The sequence below is a fragment of the Pan troglodytes genome, chromosome 19 (genome assembly GCF_028858775.2).
Source record: "Pan troglodytes isolate AG18354 chromosome 19, NHGRI_mPanTro3-v2.0_pri, whole genome shotgun sequence".
Taxonomy (NCBI): Eukaryota; Metazoa; Chordata; class Mammalia; order Primates; family Hominidae; genus Pan; species Pan troglodytes.
Window position 1 is genome coordinate 96276154 of NC_072417.2, and position 20657 is coordinate 96296810.

The 20657-nt window shown below is 57.3% G+C and overlaps 1 protein-coding gene across 6 annotated transcripts in view; it reads left to right on the forward strand.

Moving 5' to 3' along the window:
- Positions 1-20657, forward strand: part of TBCD (tubulin folding cofactor D) — a 202876-nt gene that overhangs the window by 150775 nt on the left and 31444 nt on the right. For all 6 annotated transcript variants that reach the window (XR_010153175.1, XR_010153174.1, XM_024350788.3 and 3 more), the window contains 6 exons: positions 6054-6134; positions 9169-9242; positions 13764-13881; positions 15733-15793; positions 17254-17276; positions 20201-20232. Coding sequence is in view for 4 of the 6 variants with exons in the window: in XM_024350788.3 (XP_024206556.1) it covers positions 6054-6134; positions 9169-9242; positions 13764-13881; positions 15733-15793; positions 17254-17276; positions 20201-20232 (389 nt within the window). In the remaining 2 variants the exon portion in view is untranslated. The remainder of the gene's footprint in view (positions 1-6053; positions 6135-9168; positions 9243-13763; positions 13882-15732; positions 15794-17253; positions 17277-20200; positions 20233-20657) is intronic.

The window sequence follows — 20657 nt, forward strand, 5'->3', positions numbered from 1 at the left end:
CCCCTGGTCTGTTGCTCTCACTGCAGCTGTGTCTGCATTTCCCAAAGCTCTGTATGAATGGGTTCAGGCAGTGGGCACTCTCCTCACTCACACTGGCTTCCTCTGCTCCATGCTTCCTGCAGACTGTCCGCCTGTGGGGACCGTCCACCGAGCCTCCAGGGCCAGGGGTGTGGTGCGCGGCGTCTGTCTCCACTCACCTGGTGAGGGGCTTCTGGGCAGTGTCCTGTCTGGGTTGTCACAGGTGCAGCTGCGGTGAACATGTGTGTACACGTCTGTCTTTGGGCCTGCAGTCTTGTTCTCTGGCATAGATGCCCAGAGCTGGATGGCTGTGCTGTCAGTTTTTTTTTTTTTTTTTTTCCTTCTGAGACAGAGCCTTGCTCTGTCCCCCAGGCTGGAGTGTGGTAGCGCAATCACGGCTCCCTGCAGCCTCGACCTCTTGAGGTCGAGCGATCCTCCCACCTCAGCCTCCCGAGTAGCTGGGACTACAGGCGCAGGCCACCACGCCCGGCTAATTTTTGTATTTTTTTGTGGAGATGACAAATCATGTTGCCCAGGGTGGTCTTGAACTCCTGGTCTCAAGTGATCCACCTGCCTTGGCCTCCCAAAATGCCGGCCTTGCAGGTGTGAGCCACCACACCCTGCCTGTAGCTTCTTCTGAAATGGCCACATGGCTTTCGGCGTGATGATGCCACCCGCCCCCGGTGCTGGATGAGCTCGGGGTCCGGGATCTGGGGTCCCTGCCGGCGCTGGGGGTGTTGGTCTTTCAAGCTCGGGGTCCGGGATCTGGGGTCCCTGCCGGCGCTGGGGGTGTTGGTCTTTCAAGCTCGGGGTCCGGGATCTGGGGTCCCTGCCGGCGCTGGGGGTGTTGGTCTTTCAAGCTCGGGGTCCGGGATCTGGGGTCCCTGCCGGTGCTGGGGGTGTTGGTCTTTCAAGCTCGGGGTCTGGGATCTGGGGTCCGTGCTGGTGCTGGGGGTGTTGGTCTTTCAAGCTCGGGGTCCGGGATCTGGGGTCCGTGCCGGTGCTGGGGTGTTGGTCTTTCAAGCTCGGGGTCCGGGATCTGGGGTCCGTGCCGGTGCTGGGGTGTTGGTCTTTCAAGCTCGGGGTCCGGGATCTGGGGTCCGTGCCGGCGCTGGGGTGTTGGTCTTTCAAGCTCGGGGTCTGGGATCTGGGGTCCCTGCCGGCGCTGGGGGTGTTGGTCTTTCAAGCTCGGGGTCCGGGATCTGGGGTCCCTGCCGGCGCTGGGGGTGTTGGTCTTTCAAGCTCAGGGTCTGGGATCTGGGGTCCCTGCCGGCGCTGGGGGTGTTGGTCTTTCAAGCTCGGGGTCTGGGATCTGGGGTCCGTGCTGGTGCTGGGGGTGTTGGTCTTTCAAGCTCGGGGTCCGGGATCTGGGGTCCGTGCTGGTGCTGGGGTGTTGGTCTTTCAAGCTCGGGGTCCGGGATCTGGCGTCCGTGCTGGTGCTGGGGTGTTGGTCTTTCAAGCTCGGGGTCTGGGATCTGGGGTCCCTGCCGGCGCTGGGGGTGTTGGTCTTTCAAGCTCGGGGTCCGGGATCTGGGGTCCCTGCCGGCGCTGGGGGTGTCGGTCTTTCAAGCTCGGGGTCTGGGATCTGGGGTCCCTGCCGGCGCTGGGGGTGTTGGTCTTTCAAGCTCGGGGTCTGGGATCTGGGGTCCGTGCTGGTGCTGGGGGTGTTGGTCTTTCAAGCTCGGGGTCCGGGATCTGGGGTCCGTGCTGGTGCTGGGGTGTTGGTCTTTCAAGCTCGGGGTCCGGGATCTGGCGTCCGTGCTGGTGCTGGGGTGTTGGTCTTTCAAGCTCGGGGTCTGGGATCTGGGGTCCCTGCCGGCGCTGGGGGTGTTGGTCTTTCAAGCTCGGGGTCCGGGATCTGGGGTCCCTGCCGGCGCTGGGGGTGTCGGTCTTTCAAGCTCGGGGTCTGGGATCTGGGGTCCCTGCCGGCGCTGGGGGTGTTGGTCTTTCAAGCTCGGGGTCTGGGATCTGGGGTCCGTGCTGGTGCTGGGGGTGTTGGTCTTTCAAGCTCGGGGTCCGGGATCTGGGGTCCGTGCTGGTGCTGGGGTGTTGGTCTTTCAAGCTCGGGGTCCGGGATCTGGCGTCCGTGCTGGTGCTGGGGTGTTGGTCTTTCAAGCTCGGGGTCTGGGATCTGGGGTCCCTGCCGGCGCTGGGGGTGTTGGTCTTTCAAGCTCGGGGTCTGGGATCTGGGGTCCGTGCTGGTGCTGGGGGTGTTGGTCTTTCAAGCTCGGGGTCTGGGATCTGGGGTCCCTGCCGGCGCTGGGGGTGTTGGTCTTTCAAGCTCGGGGTCCGGGATCTGGGGTCCGTGCTGGTGCTGGGGTGTTGGTCTTTCAAGCTTGGCCACTGTCATGGGGGTGTGGGAGCAGCTGACTAACTCGTGTTCTGGTGACTGATGATGCAGTTTCAGTCATCATCCATTTCAGGGGCGTGTTTAACACAGCTTTCGCCCATTTATTTATTAGGTCAGTCGTTTTCTTCCTGTTGAGAATTTGAGAATTCTTCATGAATTCTGCATACAATTCCTTTTTCAGATGCTTCCTTGCTACGTATTTCCTCCTGCTCTGTGGCTTTCCCTTTCAGTATCCCATATATTCCTAAGTCAAAGCCTTTTTTAAAAAAAAATCAGCTTTGGGCCAGGTGCGGTGGCTCACACCTGTAATGCCAGCACTTTGGGAGACCCAGGCAGGCAGATCACGAGGTCAAGAGATCGAGACCATCCTGGCCAACATGGTGAAACCCCGTCTCTACCAAAAATGCAAAAATTAGTCGGGCATGGTGGCGCACCCCTGTAATCCCAGCTACTCGGGAGGCTGAGGCAGGAGAATCACTTGAACCCGGGAGGCGGAGGTTACAGTGAGCCGAAATCGCGCCACTGCACTCCAGCCTGGGCAGCAGAATTTATTACATATAGTTTACATATAGTAAAATTGCCAGTTTTCAATATGGGTTTAAGTGTGGCAGCGGGTTTGGCAGATGTGAGCTGTTGAATGACCACCACTGTGGTCAGTGTGGTGCACATGACCCTCCCTCCAGGAGGCGCGGTCCTGACTGACCTCCTGTCGCTGGGGCTCCACCGTTTTAGAATCCGTGCAGGTAGCTTCCTTCATTTGCTGCCTGCCTCATCAGCTGCCTGTGTTTCAGGGTTCCTCAGTGGTTCTCGCTGTGTGGACGCCCCACATTTGAGGGGCTTTGAGCCCCCGTGGGTTTTGATGTGAGCACACGGCACAGCTCTGTTCTCCCTGGCTGGTTTTCTGTTGGAGTGAGCATTGAGCCCCCGTGGGTTTTGGTGTGAGCACACGTCACGGCTCTGTTCTCCCTGATGGTTTTCTGTTTTTCATGAGCATTGAGCCCCTGTGGGTTTTGGTGTGAGCACACGGCATGGCTCTGGGTTTTGGTGTGAGCACACGGCATGGCTCTGTTCTCCCCGGCTGGTTTTCTGGTTTTTGTGAGCATTGAGCCCCCGTGGGATTTGGTGGGAGCACACGGCACGGCTCTGGGTTTTGGTGGGAGCACATGGCACGGCTCTGGGTTTTGGTGGGAGCACACGGCACGGCTCTGGGTTTTGGTGGGAGCACACGGCACGGCTCTGGGTTTTGGTGGGAGCACATGGCACGGCTCTGGGTTTTGGTGGGAGCACACAGCTGCTTCCCATGGCTCTGCTGCAGACCCTGGGGCTTGGGCCGTTGGACAGCTGAGCAGAGGCTTCGTTTTCTTTTCCTATGTGCAGGAGGCTGAACACCGCTTCAAGTGGTTGAAGTGTGTGTGTATTTTCTGTAAACTTTTTGATGATATTTCTGCTACACTATTTTTTTTTATTGATTCAGAAGAACTGGTTTATTTTAGGGAAGCCTCCTGTTGGTAAGATCAGTTGCGGTTGTTTTTTCCAGATTTGTTGTTTGACTTTTGACTTTGTTTTTGGTGTTTTCCTGGTAGACTTTGTTCGGCATATGTGTTTGTAGGGATCGATTTCTTCTGTGGCTCTGGGTTTCGAGTCATAATTAGAAAGGCATATCCTACTTAGAGATTATTGTTTAAAAGTCTTCCGTGTTGTTTTCACAAGATGTAACTTTTATTTTTGAGACATAATTTACACGCTTTCAGCTGCCCCTGTATGGAGTGGACGGTTGTGGAGGGGCTGACAGTGTGTCCACCTGCGTCACCTGCATCTTCCTTGGGAGTGGAGCTCCCACCACTTCCATGGCCAACACTCCTTCCCCCCAGCCTGTGTGCTGCTGCTCTGCCCTCGACGCGGAGCAGGGCTGCCCCTCGGGGAAAGTCGTATCCATGGAACCAGAGGGAACATACTCCTGTGTGTCAGGTTCTTTCCTCAGCGTAGTGCGCCTGGGGCCCGTCCGCATTGCGTGTCTCCTCAGCGCGTGTGTCCTCCGCTCGTGTCCTCAGCGCATGTGTCCGCAGTGCGCGCGTCCTCAGCTCGTGTCCTCAGCGCGTGTCCGCAGTGCGTGTCCTCAGCGCGTGTCCTCAGCATGTGTCCTCAGTGCATGTCCTCAGCGCACGTGTCCTCAGCGCGTGTGTCCTCCGCTCGTGTCCTCAGCGCGTGTGTCCTCAGCGTGCGCGTCCTCAGCTCGTGTCCACAGTGCGTGTCCACAGTGCGTCCTCAGCATGTGTCCTCAGTGTGTGTCCTCAGCGCACGTGTCCTCAGCGCATGTATCCTCGGCGCGCGTGTCCTCAGCGCGCGTGTCCCCAGCTCGTGCGTCCTCAGCTCGTGTCCTCAGTGCATGTCTGCAGTGCGTCCTCAGTGCGTGTCCTCAGCGCACGTGTCCTCAGCTGCTTTTCGTTGGTGAGTCTTTGCTCAGCATCGTGTGCCTGGGTCCCGTCCTCAGCGTGTGTGTCCGCAGCGTGTCTGCACCTCCTTTTTGTTGGTGAGTTGTGTGCACTGTTCTGTGGGTATACAATTTTTCTGTGAGTTTGCCTGACATTTAGGTGATTTTGAATTTTTGGCTCTGATGAATAAAGCAGTTGTATATATTTATTTAGAAATCATCTTCACGTGGATGTGTATTTTCATTTCTTTCAGATAAAGAGTTAGAAGAGAATTTTTATATATTTAACTTTATGAGAAACTGCCAAACTATTTTGCAAAGTGGCTGTATAATCTTGTACTTTCACCAGAACGTATGCAGCCTCTGGTTTTCCCACATCTGTGCCAACGCTTGGTATTTACCAGTCTTTTAAAATTTACCCATTCCAGTGGGGGTAACGATTTAACAATTAGCATTCCTGGCTGAATACTGATGCTGGACATCTTTTCATGTGTTTATTGGCCTTTTATTTATTTTCTTTTGTGATGTTTATGTACAAATTTTGTATCCATTTTTTGTTTGGGGTTTATCTTTATATATTCTGTTACAAGTCGGTTTGCCTTTTGATTTTCTTAAAAGTTTTTAACAGCTTTGCCGAGGTATAATGGGCACATGTTAGCTGTATATGGAGTGCAGGGCTTTACTGAAGTGCAGCTGGCACACGCTAACCAGAGCGCACAGCTTCCTGTGTGTGACGGAGGCCTGAGCACAGCCATCACCCTGGAGCCCCCCCGTGTCTGCTCCCTGTAATTCCCGCCTCGGTCCTCCCCCACCCTGAGGCCCCTGATCGGCCTCTGTGGGTGTAGATGAGTTTTTTGCACGTCCTTGAATTTTGTGTGAATGAAACAAAGCTGTGTGCACTCATTTTGTCAGTCTTCTTTGGCTTAGGGCAGTTGAGATTCAGATTGTGTGTGTTGCTGCTGAGTATTCGATTGTGTGGATCAACCACGGTTTGTTTTCCCCGTGGATGATGTCAGGGTGGTTTCCAGATTTCGCCGTTACACATGAAGCTGTGTGCACGTTTGTGTAAAGCCCGTGTGTGCACAGATGCTCTTTTCTTTTGGGTAACTGCTCAGGAGGGAATGGCTGGATCACGTGGTAGATTTGAAGAAATGGGCAAACTGGTTTTGAAAGTAACTGTGCTGAATTCTCACCCACAGGCAGTGAGTTCTCGTTCTTCCGCGTCTCACCACCTCTCCGTGCTGTCTTTTCCAGTGTGTTCATTGCCGGCTTTCCTGAGTACACCCAGCCAATGATAGACCACCTGGTTACCATGAAGATCAACCACTGGGATGGGTAGGTTTTCTGTTTTTGTTTTTCTAAGAGTTTTTTTTCCCCCCAAAGGAGAGATTCAGTTGAGCTTACAAGCCTTGAGTGTATTTTCTCACTGTGGATGTCGTATTTTAAAATAACTTCTGAGAAGTAATATGAATTCCAGTCTTCATGCCGCATGTGTTGAGTCATGGTCTGTCTCCAGTTCCACTTCTGGAGCGCCTGGTCCAGTGTGTCCGACGTGTCGGTGTCCCCGTGCGAACGTCCACGCTGGCGTGTTGTGGAGTGCCGCTGCCGTCCGAGGGGGCGCGGGCGTAGCTTGGAGACGGACCCTGCGTCGTCTCCCTCAGCAGTGCTTCCCGCTGACTCTGCTCCATGTGGCTCCACAGGTGGTTTCTGCACTGTCTCCTGGGAGCCCAGCAGTTCTTAGTGGCCGTTTTCATCATTACAGTAGCAGCTTCAGGGTTTCCTTGCATTTCATAGGCAGTTAAATGTGTCTCAGAAAGGAAAAGTGAAGTGCGGTCTGGAGCATAAACAGCGCGTTAGTGCTGTGACCGCTGCCCCGAGGAGGTCAGAGGGTCCCCTCCTAGGACAGTGCCGTGCTGTGGCACTCCTCACGGAGCCCTGAGGAGCGGCAGGTGCCTGTGGGTGGAGGTGGCTTTGTGAGGGTGCGAGTCCAGAATCTCAGTTTCAGAGTTGGTGTGATGTGGAGGGGGTCCTCTCTGATCCACGGGGGATGCGTTTGCTGCTGCCTGGGGAGCGGCCCGGCTGCCTACTGTGGTCCTGCTGCCTGGGGAGCGGCCCCGCTGCCTGCTATGGTCCTGCTTCCTGGGGAGCGGCCCGGCTGCCTGCTATGGTCCTGCTTCCTGGGGAGCGGCCCGGCTGCCTGCTATGGTCCTGCTTCCTGGGGAGCGGCCCGGCTGCCTACTGTGGTCCTGCTTCCTGGGGAGCGGCCCGGCTGCCTGCTGTGGTCCTGCTTCCTGGGGAGCGGCCCGGCTGCCTGCTATGGTCCTGCTGCCTGGGGAGCGGCCCGGCTGCCTACTGTGGTCCTGCTTCCTGGGGAGTGGCCCGGCTGCCTACTGTGGTCCTGCTTCCTGGGGAGCGGCCCGGCTGCCTGCTGTGGTCCTGCTTCCTGGGGAGCGGCCCGGCTGCCTGCTATGGTCCTGCTTCCTGGGGAGCGGCCCGGCTGCCTGCTATGGTCCTGCTTCCTGGGGAGCGGCCCGGCTGCCTGCTATGGTCCTGCTTCCTGGGGAGCGGCCCGGCTGCCTGCTATGGTCCTGCTTCCTGGGGAGCGGCCCGGCTACCTGCCGTGGTCCTGCTGCCTGGGGAGCGGCCCGGCTGCCTACTGTGGTCCAGGCAGGGCCCTCAGGACTGGGAGCCTCTGGGAAAGGAACTCCTGGGTAGCACTCGGGCTGCCGGGGGAAGACCCTCCCTTCATTCGCTTACAGAGAGGGGTGTGAATTCCTGACACTCGGGGTGTCCCTGCAAATGTTACACCAAAACTCTCTCCATTAGGTACAAGGTCCCCTAAACCGAACCTGGGGAAAATTAATTAATTAGTCAGTTGTATCAGCCGATTAGTCAATGACGTCTTTAAAACCAAAGTTACAGATATATGCCCGTGGCGTCAGAGCTATGGGACTCTCCAGCTGGTACATATGCCCGTGGTGTCGGAGCTGTGGGACTCTCCAGCTGTTGCTGTCTGTCTCTGCCTCAGTTCTGTCGGCCTTTCCTTCACGTGTTTTGGGCGGGGTCACTTATTGGAGGCAGATACACTTTCGCTTTTTGTCTCTTCCTAATGTATTGACCCTTTATCTTTGCGGAACGGCCCTCATTGTCTCTTGTGGGATTTCTTGCCTTAAAGTAACTGATGGCTGGTGTAGTACCTGAGTTGGCAAGCCTTTTCTTTTAGGGGCTGGATAAACATGGTAGATCTCTGTTCCATACGCTTTGCTTTAGTTTATTTTATTTAGTTTATGTAACCCTTGAAAAATGTGAAAACTGTTCTTAGCTGAGGGCCGTCCTTACGCGAAGAGGCGTCGGGCTGGGCTTGCAGCTGCAGACTGCATTGCCTGCGCTTCTCAGGCGCTTTGTCTTTTCTGTTCCCTCAGAGCTGCAGGCGATGGTCTAGACAGCATGCAGTTGGGTGTCGCTCAGGGCGTGGAGTTTCCTGGCACATGAGACGCCACCTGCCTCGAAGAGCTCTTTGTTGACCGTTAGAAGTGGACCCTGAGCAGGGCCCTCGGCCGACACCAGAGGGGCTGTGGCAGGTGGTCCTGCCAGCGCGGGCGTCTGCCATTGTGCCTTGTTTCACTGTGGTGCTGTGGGTTTGGTGTTTTTAGATAATTAGAGGACAGACACCCGCCTTCTGCATGTTTTCACCTTCACATTTTGCTTCTTTGTTGTTACATGGTCGCCCTCATGATGATTTTAAGTCAGGACCACTTGCTGCTCCAGCTGGGTCTGGAGGGGCTGGGGCATGAGCTCTGCGGGTCGCTCCCAGCTTGACCCTCTGCCTCTGCGTGGAGCTCTGGAAGGAGGGGTGGGCTCAGGAGGGGCTCCAGCCTCTTGAGCCGGTCCTGGGTCAGCCTTTCGCAGTCCGCATGTTCAACCGTGGGGTGCTTTCAGTGTGTGTCTGATGAGGCAGTTACTGGATATGTGCCCCAGATTTGGTAGGTGAGCCTCAGGAAATTCCTTCTGTTCACCCCTTGTAATCGTGGAGGGGTGGTTTCACGTGGCTGTATCTCACACTCACAACCTCAGAGTAGCATGGGGGTGGGGAGGCCGGACACCCAATTGCCACCTGGCCCTGAGAAGGAAAGGCAGCTGTGTCCCAAGAAGAACCGTGGTTAGCCGTGTGACCTCGCTGTGGTAGACTGTCCTTGTCGTCTGTTGGAGTCAGAGGTTCTTGTGCTGGTTCGTGTGAGTGAGTGAGTGAGCCTCTGCTAAGTGGCCGGTTGAGGACTCGTGTGTCGTCTCCCTCACTTTCTTTTTATGAATTGAATAAAGCTAGAATCATAAAATAAAGGCACTTACGACATTCTCTCCCCACTCTCAGGGTCATCCGAGAGCTGGCTGCGAAGGCGCTGCACAACCTGGCCCAGCAGGCACCCGAGTTCAGCGCCACGCAAGGTGGGTGTGTGTCCCGGCCGGCCTGCAGGCACCATGCATGCACTGCAGAAAGGCCTGGGTTGCTGGTTTCAAAGGCTGGGGGCTGAAAATAAGGTTGTGCTTCTGTCTTGGTGAGAAGCATCTGAGGAATGAGCTGTGGACTTGATCGGGGGATAGGCTGTGAGGACGGATGCAGTGAGTGTGTCCGCCTGCAGGGCAGGGAGCCGCTGAATGTTACGTACACCGGAGCCCGTGATGGTCCCGCCGGATGCCTGACATGCAGTGCTGCTTCTCTGGTCTCTAGGTGGCTCGCACCTGCCCCACGACACTCCCTGGTCTCTAGGTGGCTCGCACCTGCCCCACGACACTCCCTGGTCTCTAGGTGGCTCGCACCTGCCACATGACACTCCCTGGTCTCTAGGTGGCTCGCACCTGCCACACGACACTCCCTGGTCTCTAGGTGGCTCGCACCTGCCACACGACACTCCCTGGTCTCTAGGTGGCTCGCACCTGCCACACGACACTCCCTGGTCTCTGGTTGGCATGCACCTGCCACATAACACTCCCTGGTCTCTAGGTGGCTTGCACCTGCCACACGACACTCCCTGGTCTCTGGTTGGCGTGCGCCTGCCACACAACACTCCCTGGTCTCTAGGTGGCTTGCACCTGCCACACGACACTCCCTGGTCTCTAGGTGGCTTCCATCTGCCACACGACACTCCCTGGTCTCTAGGTGGCTTGCACCTGCCACACGACACTCCTTGGTCTCTAGGTGGCTTCCATCTGCCACACGACACTCCCTGGTCTCTAGGTGGCTTGCACCTGCCATACGACACTCCTTGGTCTCTAGGTGGCTTCCATCTGCCACACGACACTCCCTGGTCTCTGGTTGGCGTGCACCTGCCATGCGACACTCCCTGGTCTCTAGGTGGCTTGCACCTGCCACACGACACTCCTTGGTCTCTAGGTGGCTTCCATCTGCCACACGACACTCCCTGGTCTCTAGGTGGCTTCCATCTGCCACACGACACTCCCTGGTCTCTAGGTGGCTTCCATCTGCCACACGACACTCCCTGGTCTCTAGGTGGCTTCCATCTGCCACACGACACTCCTTGGTCTCTAGGTGGCTTCCATCTGCCACACGGTGCTCCCTGGTCTCTAGGTGGCTTGCACCTGCCACACGTGAATGCACTTTGGAATTGGGCAGCGTGTATAGAAAGAAAAGGCCTGAACGGGAGACTCAAAGTCTGCCCAGGACTAACATCACCTTGGAATGGCTCAGCTAAGTCTGCACTTCTTACACTTCATCAGTGAAGAGAGAAATCCTGTTTGTTCTGTCTTGTTTTTTTCTACTTGGAATAAATAATCATCTGACTTAAATGTGGGGAAGAATACACACATTTCTCAATGTGTGTACCGTCACTCCCCCGACATTTATTACAGGGGCTACACTGGAGGCTGGATTGTGGCTCTTCAGTGGAGTTACTGATGTGACGCCTGTGTTGAGCATTCTGTGGGGGCTCGTTCATTCCTAAGGGATCTTTAAGCTTCGTGATCTGTTAATGAGGCGTCCACGTCACGGGTTTAGTGTGGCGCTCCCCTACTTTTCAGTGATAATGAACCCTTGCTGACACTGAGGGGGCTCAGCTTTGTCCTCCACCCGGTTGAAGAGCACGGACACCCAGAACAGGACTGTGACCTTTTGTAGATTTCTCTGATTCTCGAAAATCCGATCACCCCCAGCCGCCACATCTTAGCCTCTCTGATTCTCAAACCATCGCAAGCCTGGCAGCACTTGGGGAGGCTTAGGCTCGGGGAGCTTGGTTTCCCCACGCAGGTGTGGCAGAGCCGCCTCCGTCTGCGTCCGCGAGGGTTCTGAGGAGTCTGTGCTTTCTGAGCAAACTCAGAGTAGAGGCAGCACCCCTGGGGGCAGCCCTGCCTCTGTCCTGCTCCGCCCCCTCCACCGCCCAGGCAGCCAGGCAGAGCTCCTGCCAGGACCAGAGGCCACCCTACACCGACAGGGAAGGCCTGGGGAGTGTGTCCTCCTCCATGCTCCCTCTCCTGTCTGAGTTACCCACCCCGTCGGGGGCACTTGGGAGCGGGCCGTGTCCAGCACACCGCAGCCTCCGTCCTGTTGCCCTTGGTGTCTCAGGGGCCATCTGCATCACCACGGGTGCCGTCCTGGGCACTGGGGTGATGACCCTGAGGGATGCCAGTGTGGGCGGGTGCGTGTGGGCTTCCCACAGGTCATCTGTGTGTGCACGCTGTCGCCTGCCCTCCCGGCCCTGTGTGGGTGCGTGTGGGCTTCCCACAGGTCATGTGTGTGTGCACGCTGTCGCCTGCCCTCCCGGCCCTGTGTGGGTGCGTGTGGGCTTCCCACAGGTCATGTGTGTGTGCACGCTGTCGCCTGCCCTCCCGGCCCTGTGTGGGTGCGTGTGGGCTTCCCACAGGTCATGTGTGTGTGCACGCTGTCGCCTGCCCTCCCGGCCCTGTGTGGGTGCGTGTGGGCTTCCCACAGGTCATGTGTGTGTGCACGCTGTCGCCTGCCCTCCCGGCCCTGTGTGGGTGCGTGTGGGCTTCCCACAGGTCATGTGTGTGTGCACGCTGTCGCCTGCCCTCCCGGCCCTGTGTGGGTGCGTGTGGGCTTCCCACAGGTCATCTGTGTGTGCACGCTGTCGCCTGCCCTCCCGGCCCTGTGTGGGTGCGTGTGGGCTTCCCACAGGTCATCTGTGTGTGCACGCTGTCGCCTGCCCTCCCGGCCCTGTGTGGGTGCGTGTGGGCTTCCCACAGGTCATCTGTGTGTGCACGCTGTCGCCTGCCCTCCCGGCCCTGTGTGGGTGCGTGTGGGCTTCCCACAGGTCATCTGTGTGTGCACGCTGTCGCCTGCCCTCCCGGCCCTGTGTGGGTGCGTGTGGGCTTCCCACAGGTCATGTGTGTGTGCACGCTGTCGCCTGCCCTCCCGGCCCTGTGTGGGTGCGTGTGGGCTTCCCACAGGTCATCTGTGTGTGCACGCTGTCGCCTGCCCTCCCGGCCCTGTGTGGGTGCGTGTGGGCTTCCCACAGGTCATCTGTGTGTGCACGCTGTCGCCTGCCCTCCCGGCCCTGTGTGGGTGCGTGTGGGCTTCCCACAGGTCATCTGTGTGTGCACGCTGTCGCCTGCCCTCCCGGCCCTGTGTGGGTGCGTGTGGGCTTCCCACAGGTCATCTGTGTGTGCACGCTGTCGCCTGCCCTCCCGGCCCTGTGTGGGTGCGTGTGGGCTTCCCACAGGTCATCTGTGTGTGCACGCTGTCGCCTGCCCTCCCGGCCCTGTGTGCGTGCGTGTGGGCTTCCCACAGGTCATGTGTGTGTGCACGCTGTCGCCTGCCCTCCCGGCCCTGTGTGGGTGCGTGTGGGCTTCCTACAGGTCATGTGTGTGTGCACGCTGTCGCCTGCCCTCCCGGCCCTGTGTGGGTGCGTGTGGGCTTCCCACAGGTCATCTGTGTGTGCACGCTGTCGCCTGCCCTCCCGGCCCTGTGTGGGTGCGTGTGGGCTTCCCACAGGTCATGTGTGTGTGCACGCTGTCGCCTGCCCTCCCGGCCCTGTGTGGGTGCGTGTGGGCTTCCCACAGGTCATCTGTGTGTGCACGCTGTCGCCTGCCCTCCCGGCCCTGTGTGGGTGCGTGTGGGCTTCCCACAGGTCATGTGTGTGTGCACGCTGTCGCCTGCCCTCCCGGCCCTGTGTGGGTGCGTGTGGGCTTCCCACAGGTCATCTGTGTGTGCACGCTGTCGCCTGCCCTCCCGGCCCTGTGTGGGTGCGTGTGGGCTTCCCACAGGTCATGTGTGTGTGCACGCTGTCGCCTGCCCTCCCGGCCCTGTGTGGGTGCGTGTGGGCTTCCCACAGGTCATCTGTGTGTGCACGCTGTCGCCTGCCCTCCCGGCCCTGTGTGGGTGCGTGTGGGCTTCCCACAGGTCATCTGTGTGTGCACGCTGTCGCCTGCCCTCCCGGCCCTGTGTGGGTGCGTGTGGGCTTCCCACAGGTCATCTGTGTGTGCACGCTGTCGCCTGCCCTCCCGGCCCTGTGTGGGTGCGTGTGGGCTTCCCACAGGTCATGTGTGTGTGCACGCTGTCGCCTGCCCTCCCGGCCCTGTGTGGGTGCGTGTGGGCTTCCCACAGGTCATGTGTGTGTGCACGCTGTCGCCTGCCCTCCCGGCCCTGTGTGCGTGCGTGTGGGCTTCCCACAGGTCATGTGTGTGTGCACGCTGTCGCCTGCCCTCCCGGCCCTGTGTGGGTGCGTGTGGGCTTCCCACAGGTCATGTGTGTGTGCACGCTGTCGCCTGCCCTCCCGGCCCTGTGTGGGTGCGTGTGGGCTTCCCACAGGTCATGTGTGTGTGCACGCTGTCGCCTGCCCTCCCTGCCCTGTGTGGGTGCGTGTGGGCTTCCCACAGGTCATCTGTGTGTGCACGCTGTCGCCTGCCCTCCCGGCCCTGTGTGGGTGCGTGTGGGCTTCCCACAGGCCGTCCACATGTACACACCCTCACCTGCCCTCTCGGCCCTGTCTCTTGCAGTCTTCCCGAGGCTGCTGTCCATGACACTGAGTCCAGATCTTCACACGAGGCATGGGTCGATTCTCGCCTGCGCAGAAGTTGCTTACGCCTTGTACAAACTTGCAGCCCAAGAGAACAGGTAGGAAGAGTGGGTCTCGAGGAGACACAGGGCTCCGTTCCTGATCCCCTCACCATATAATTACAGTGCTCTCCAGTTCGAGACGATCTCATCCCTTCTAATTTTTGTTTATTTGCACCAGTGTCACAGTCGTTAGGCCCCAGGTTGTATTGATGGAGTGTGTAAGTGGCCCTCTCTCCTGACGGTCGTGCCGCGGGTGGACCACCCACCTCTCTGCAGCGGGGCGGGTGCAGCACCCGGATGGGCCGGGCATCTCCCCGCGGCTGTCCTGCCCCTGCTGCCTCCTTGTGCACCTCCTGGTCTCAGAGGTGACAAGCGAGGTCATAACAGCAAAGGTCCTTTTTCCAAGACGGCATCAAGCGACTTGCATGTTCAGTATCCTTTCTTCATCACGTTCGATAGTTTAAAATGCCAGAGAATATACACGTTTCTTTTGAATTTTTCAGTTGGCTATGTTTGTACAAATAATAATAAAGCCTGAAAAACATGGGGTCGCTGGGAAGTTGTGTGCAGGAGGCTGTAAGGCATCGACTGTCTTCTTACGTTTCTTCCCAGTCGACTCTTCCTCAAGAGTAAGAACTCCCAGACTTACCATAGTGACGGCAACCTGCTTCTCGGACTCCAGTTTAAGAAACGTTTTTAAGTTCATGCCCTGTGCTGGAGACAGTTCCCTGGGAACAGGTTGAGAGCAGGGTATGGGCCCACCTCCCGCCCAAGCCTGAGGAAGCTCTGGTCGGCCCCGAGCTCAGATGCAGAGTGCAGCTCCTTCAGGGACGCTTGCTCGTGTGGGTGCAGCCGATGCCCGTGCAAGACCCGGCCTTTATGGCGCTGCTCTGTGGTTGTGGAAGAAGGCACATGGGGTGGGGTCTGGGGAGAACCAGGCGGGAGCTCCCAGGGTCCTCCAGTCGGGTCCCACAGGGCCTGTGTCATTCCCCCAGCAGTGAGATGTGACCACACCTGTGAGGTGTCTATCAGGGAAGCACGTTTGAGCCTCAGTGCCCAGGCTAGACTGGGGTCTGGCCACGTGGGCACCTCCGCCTGGCACGAAACAAAATTCCAGACCCCCAGCAGGAAAGCAGGTGCCAGCGTAAAGCACACGGTTTGCACAGATTGAGCCAGTGAGGGGGCCTCATGAGGCAGGGCTTGGTCCGGGCCCCCGGATGCCAGCCCAGGTCTGATCTCGCCAGGGACCTTCCCTTGGATGTCAGTGGACATGAGCTGTCGTCTCAGCCTCACCTGGACCTGTCTGTTTTCCAAGGTTGTCACATTGGCAGGGGTCACAGCTTTAAGGGGATGCCCTAACATCCTCTTCCTTTGACCAGGCACTGCTTCATCTAAAATCACAAATGGGCCGGGCATAGTGGCTCACGCCTGTAATCCCAGCTATTTAGGAGGCGGAGGTGGGGGGATTGTTAGGGCCCAGGAGTTTGAGACCAGCCTGGGCAACATAGTGAGACCCCATCTCTAAAATAACAAAACAATGCAATGTAAAACAATACAGAAGAATACAAAAATAATCGGAGGTATGTCCTGCAGAGGTCTCTGGGACCCACTGGGACCTGAACAAGAATGAGACCTTGCTGAGCCCATGCTCCTCTGAGTATACCCGGGGTTAGGGTCTTGGGGAGTGTGGCCTCAGCTCCTCGGAGTGTACCCGGGGTTAGGGTCTGGGGAGTGTGACTTCAGCTCCTCGGAGTGTACTCGGGGTTAGGGTCTTGGGGAGTGTGGCCTCAGCTCCTCGGAGTGTACCCGGGGTTAGGGTCTGGGGAGTGTGGCCTCAGCTCCTTGGAGTGTACTCGGGGTTAGGGTCTTGGGGAGTGTGACTTCAGCTCTGTGTTTGAACTTCTGCAGGCCCGTCACGGACCATCTGGACGAGCAGGCAGTGCAGGGCCTGAAGCAGATTCACCAGCAGGTTTGTGTGCAGCCTCTGGGTGTGCCCTCAGGAGGCATCACAGGACCTGCCTCCTTAGGGCCTCCCACCCTCCCCAGGCAGGGTCTGCAGTCCTGGTGGCCACTGTGCTCCATCAGTCCTGGGCTCAGTGGGGGACCTGCGGTGTGATCACTCTGGGAACAGGCTCTCCGCTGGCGTCATGCTTGTGAACAGCCACCTTGGAGGGTTGCCCTGGGAGGGGAAGAGACTCCTAGGAAATGAGTGCAGACTTTCTGTGCACGTAGCCAGCATGTCCTTGGTCTCTGAGGAAGGCTTATGAAGCTAGTGCAGTCGGTGGAGGTTTCGGCTGTAGCTGGAGTGTGGTTTCCCTCCGGGGCGCGCGGCTGCGGTCCCATGATGGAGCGTGCAGCCAACTCTGGGTGGGGGCATTGGGCCCCGTGCTCTCCTCGTGGAGTTGGGGGCACACAGAATGAGCACAGAAGCCTCTGGTTTCCAGCCGTGCATCTGCAGCTGGGGTCTGATGTCTCCTGAAAGTAAAGCAGAATTTTGTGTGTGCGTCTGTCGGATTTCTCTGGGGAGACAGTGTGTTCATCTTTCTGGGCTTTGAGAGATTCTCAAAGGCTTCTGTGACCCAGAGGTAAAGTATGAACTATGGATCTTGGTGTTACAGGAGAATATAAAAATTGTTCACAAGGGATTACATGGTTTACTTGTCTGTTGTCCAGATAGCTTTATATTCTTTAAGATTCATCTTGGATTCTTATCCTATTTTTGCCATTAACTTTCATTATGATTTTGGCAAAGCCATTTTGTTTGCTTACATTTTTCACTTTTAATGTGTCTGGCCTCCCCCTCTGACCGAGACAAGCATGGCTGCAGAGTGCAGACGGGGAGGTGGCCCCGGGCAGCAGCCATGAACGTGGCCTCCCCACTGATGCTGAGCCATGGCTCCCTTTTTTCAGTAAAATATAAGCAGTAATAGAGCCGATCTCCTTGAGTTTTTGTGAGAATTAAAGAATACATTTTAAAGAATTTAGGAGAATTTTTGGCACAGTGTGAGCATTCAGTAAATTTTAGTTGTAGTGGCCATCACAACGTGGCTTTTAAGCTCTCTTACAAAAAAAGAAACATCAGCATCCTGTTTGGCACAGTTACTTTTCTGCACAAGAGGCTGCCTGGGTGGGTTCTACGTCGGTCCCTGGGGCCAGAATGCAGGTGGCTCCAGCTCCCTACTCTGGCCCTCTCCTCCTCCTCTCTGTGCCTCAGTTTCCCCTTCAAGGGAGCTCTGGGCCTGTCTGGAGGTTAAACAAGGCCATCTGCGTCAGTAGGTGGGCCTCCGTCCTCAGCCCCCTAGGCGGCTCTCCTGGCTGGCATGGCGTCTTCTGCCATTTTCTCTTTGTTCTTGTTTTTGACAGTTGTTAACGTATACGTATTATTTTAAAATTTAAATCATTAAATAACTTTCAATTTTTTATTTTCAGCTCTATGATCGTCAGTTATACAGGTGAGCTTTACAAAACCAAAGTTCTTATATCTGTGTCCTAATGAAGAACTGCGCTGTCAGGAGCAGGCAGGGCGGGTGTGTTCGCTTCACTCGCTGCCTGTGTGTGTTTGGGTTGAGCGGGTGGGTGTCACCTGGCCTGCTGTGGGAGGCGCGTGAGGGTCTGACCTGGTTGTGTGATTGGGTTGAGCGGGTGGGTGTCACCCGGCCCGCTGTGGGAGGCGCGTGAGGGTCTGACCTGGTTGTGTGATTGGGTTGAGCGGGTGTCACCCGGCCCGCTGTGGGAGGCGCGTGAGGGTCTGACCTGGTTGTGTGATTGGGTTGAGCGGGTGTCACCCGGCCCGCTGTGGGAGGCGCGTGAGGGTCTGACATGGTTGTGTGATTGGGCTGAGCGGGTGTCACCCAGCCCGCTGTGGGAGGCGCGTGAGGGTCTGACCTGGTTGTGTGATTGGGTTGAGCGGGTGTCACCTGGCCCGCTGTGGGAGGCGCGTGAGGGTCTGACCTGGTTGTGTGATTGGGTTGAGCGGGTGGGTGTCACCCGGCCCGCTGTGGGAAGCGCGTGATGGTCTGACCTGGTTGTGTGATTGGGTTGAGCGGGTGTCACCCGGCCCGCTGTGGGAGGCGCGTGAGGGTCTGACCTGGTTGTGTGTTTGGGTTGAGCGGGTGGGTGTCACCCGGCCCGCTGTGGGAAGCGCGTGAGGGTCTGACCTGGTTGTGTGGGTTGAGCGGGTGTCACCCGGTCCGCTGTGGGAGGCGCATGAGGGTCTGACCTGGTTGTGTGTTTGGGTTGAGCGGGTGGGTGTCACCCGGCCCGCTGTGGGAGGCGCGTGAGGGTCTGACCTGGTTGTGTGATTGGGTTGAGCGGGTGGGTGTCACCCGGCCCGCTGTGGGAGGTGCGTGAGGGTCTGACCTGGTTAGGTTTTCAGCTCTGCAGGTGTCATCGCGTTTTCTCGTTCTCAGGACTTGCTGGTCATAGGCAGGGGTGTGGCCTCCCCAACCCTGAGATCCGGCCAGGCACCTCCCTGAGGGTTTCCCTCTGTGCCTTTGCAGCCCAGGCAGCTTGTCTGCTATGACAGATCGCTTTGCTTTTTCTAGAATTTGCTACCGAGGGTGTCACACAGTAGGAAGCCTTTGGGTGTGGTTTCTTCCCTGACGCGTCTTTGAGATACCTGTGTTGCTGTGTGTTCCGTGGTGTGCATGTACGGCGCTGTGTTATCCACTCACCAGCCCAGGCTCATCTGGGTTTCCAGCCTTTGGCCATTGTAGGGAAGCTGCTGTGCACATCTAGACGTACAAGTCTTGGTACGTTTCACGTTTCCTGGCTGACTACCAGGAGCAGCATCACAGGGTGTGGGGCACATGTGTGACTTCTCAGCAGCCGAGCCAACTTCCCAGACCCTGCTGCTGCACGTTCCCATCCACAAGTGACCCCTTGGTGTGGTCGGCTCTGAACCTGGGCCCTCTGGGTGAGTAGAGGCCTCTCGCTGCTGCTGGAGTCTGCCTCTCCCCAGGGCTCCTGGTGCTGAGCCTCTTTCCCTGTGCTGACGAAGCATTCCTGGGTCTTCCGTGAAGTTTTTTGCTCATTAAAAAGTTCAGACTTTTTGCTCATTAAAAATTTTATCGTCTGTCTTATTGAGCTGTTAGAACTCTTCATATATTCCAGATGCCAGCTCTTTGTCACACACAGGATCTGCCAGTGCTTTCTCCAGCTCTGTGGTTCACTTTTCTTTTCTCTTAGTGACTTTTTTTTTTTGGAGAAGCAGTCTCACTCTGTCGCCCAGGCTGGAGTGCAGTGGCAGCATGTCGGCTCACTGCAAGCTCACCTCCCAGGTTCAAGCGACTCTCCTGTCTCAGCCTCCCGGGTAGCTGGGACTACAGGTGCCCCCCATCATGCCCACCTAATTTTTGTATTTTTAGGAGAGACGGGGTTTCACCATGTTGGCCAGGCTGGTCTTGCACTCCTGACCTGAAGCGATCCGCCCGCCTCGGCCTTCCACAGTGCTGGGATTACAGGCTGAGCCACCGCACCCAGCCTCCTAGTGGCTTTTTACTGGGACTTGTGTGGGGTAGTGAACCTCGTGCTGTTCTCCTTTACCTTTGAGGGGTGAAGCCTCCCTTTCTGCCTCCTAGTCCTTCCAGGCTGCTCCCAAGAGGTCCCTTGGCTGCTCCCACCAGTTTCTGGCCACCTCCTCAGTCAGCAGGGCGGGTGGCCCTGTTTGGGCTCCACCCCACACACTGGGCCTGGAGGGCTCCTTCAGGTGCTCCTTGGGGTACTGGAGGACCCCTGCCTTGGGCCTCAGTCCTGTACTCTTCACCTCCTGGTGTTGGAGCCAGCATTTCATATGTTGCATTCTGTCCAGTTTTCTACTTGCAGGAGGGGACATCCGACCCTGCCACTCTGTGTGGGCCAGAAACCAGGGTCTCAGGAGTGAATATTTTGCCCTCCCCAGGGCAGCGCGCCTGCCCTTGTGCACCAGGGTCCCGCTGTCAGCGCCAGGGCTGGGGCAGGTGTCCCAGATGGGCAGAGCAGCCCGGAGCCCCGCCTGGCTTTGCTCATGGTAGAACCGCAGTGCACTGCTTCTCTAGGCTGGATAGGGGGCTCTTTCTGGCATCTGAGATTAGTTTCTATAAAGTAAGAGCTGAGCGCTGCTTGGAATTAGTTCTGTGATGGGATACCAGTCAGGACTAGAATGTCCAGTAAAAATTAAAAATCAGCATCACCCCAGCTAGGATGGGAGACCTCTGGAAGATGGCTGTACCACGTTTTTTCCTTTCTCTTCATAAAAGGTTGCTCATGCTCAGTAACACATTCAACTAGTTCTCATTTTAATGCTTTTTGGAGCCTGAGGTTACATTGGCAAGCATATTTCATGGTGTTTTATATGTCAAGAGGTTCTTCTAATTCTGATGTTTTCATTCCTTTTCAGGGGTCTGGGAGGACAGCTCATGAGACAAGCAGGTAAGTCTGAAGGCTGAAGGCTGCAGCCCTTTGCCGCAGCCATCGATGAGGGAGGTGTGCTCGTGGCGTGCAGGGCGGCCCATTAGCCCCCAGGGTGAAGGGCTGGGTGTGTTTCTTCTGTGGAGGCGGCATCTGTGATGTGCTTGGTTTGTCCAGTGGTTCCTACGAGGGAGAGATTGAGAGATTGAGATTGAGAGAGAGAAAGAGGAAGTTGTGAGCTGGGAGGGGTTGCACCCAGGAGCCACTGGTTCTGGAAATTTCTCAGGAAGCAGAGGCAGCTGGGGCAGTGGGGCCAGTGCTTGCCTGTGGACCCAGTGGACATTGCAGATCCCTCCGAGCACGGCCCCAGCGTGGACAGAGCAGCCCCGGTCGTGCCCCGTGGACTGAGCAGCGCAGGGACCAAGAGCCGTTTTGGGCGAGCACAG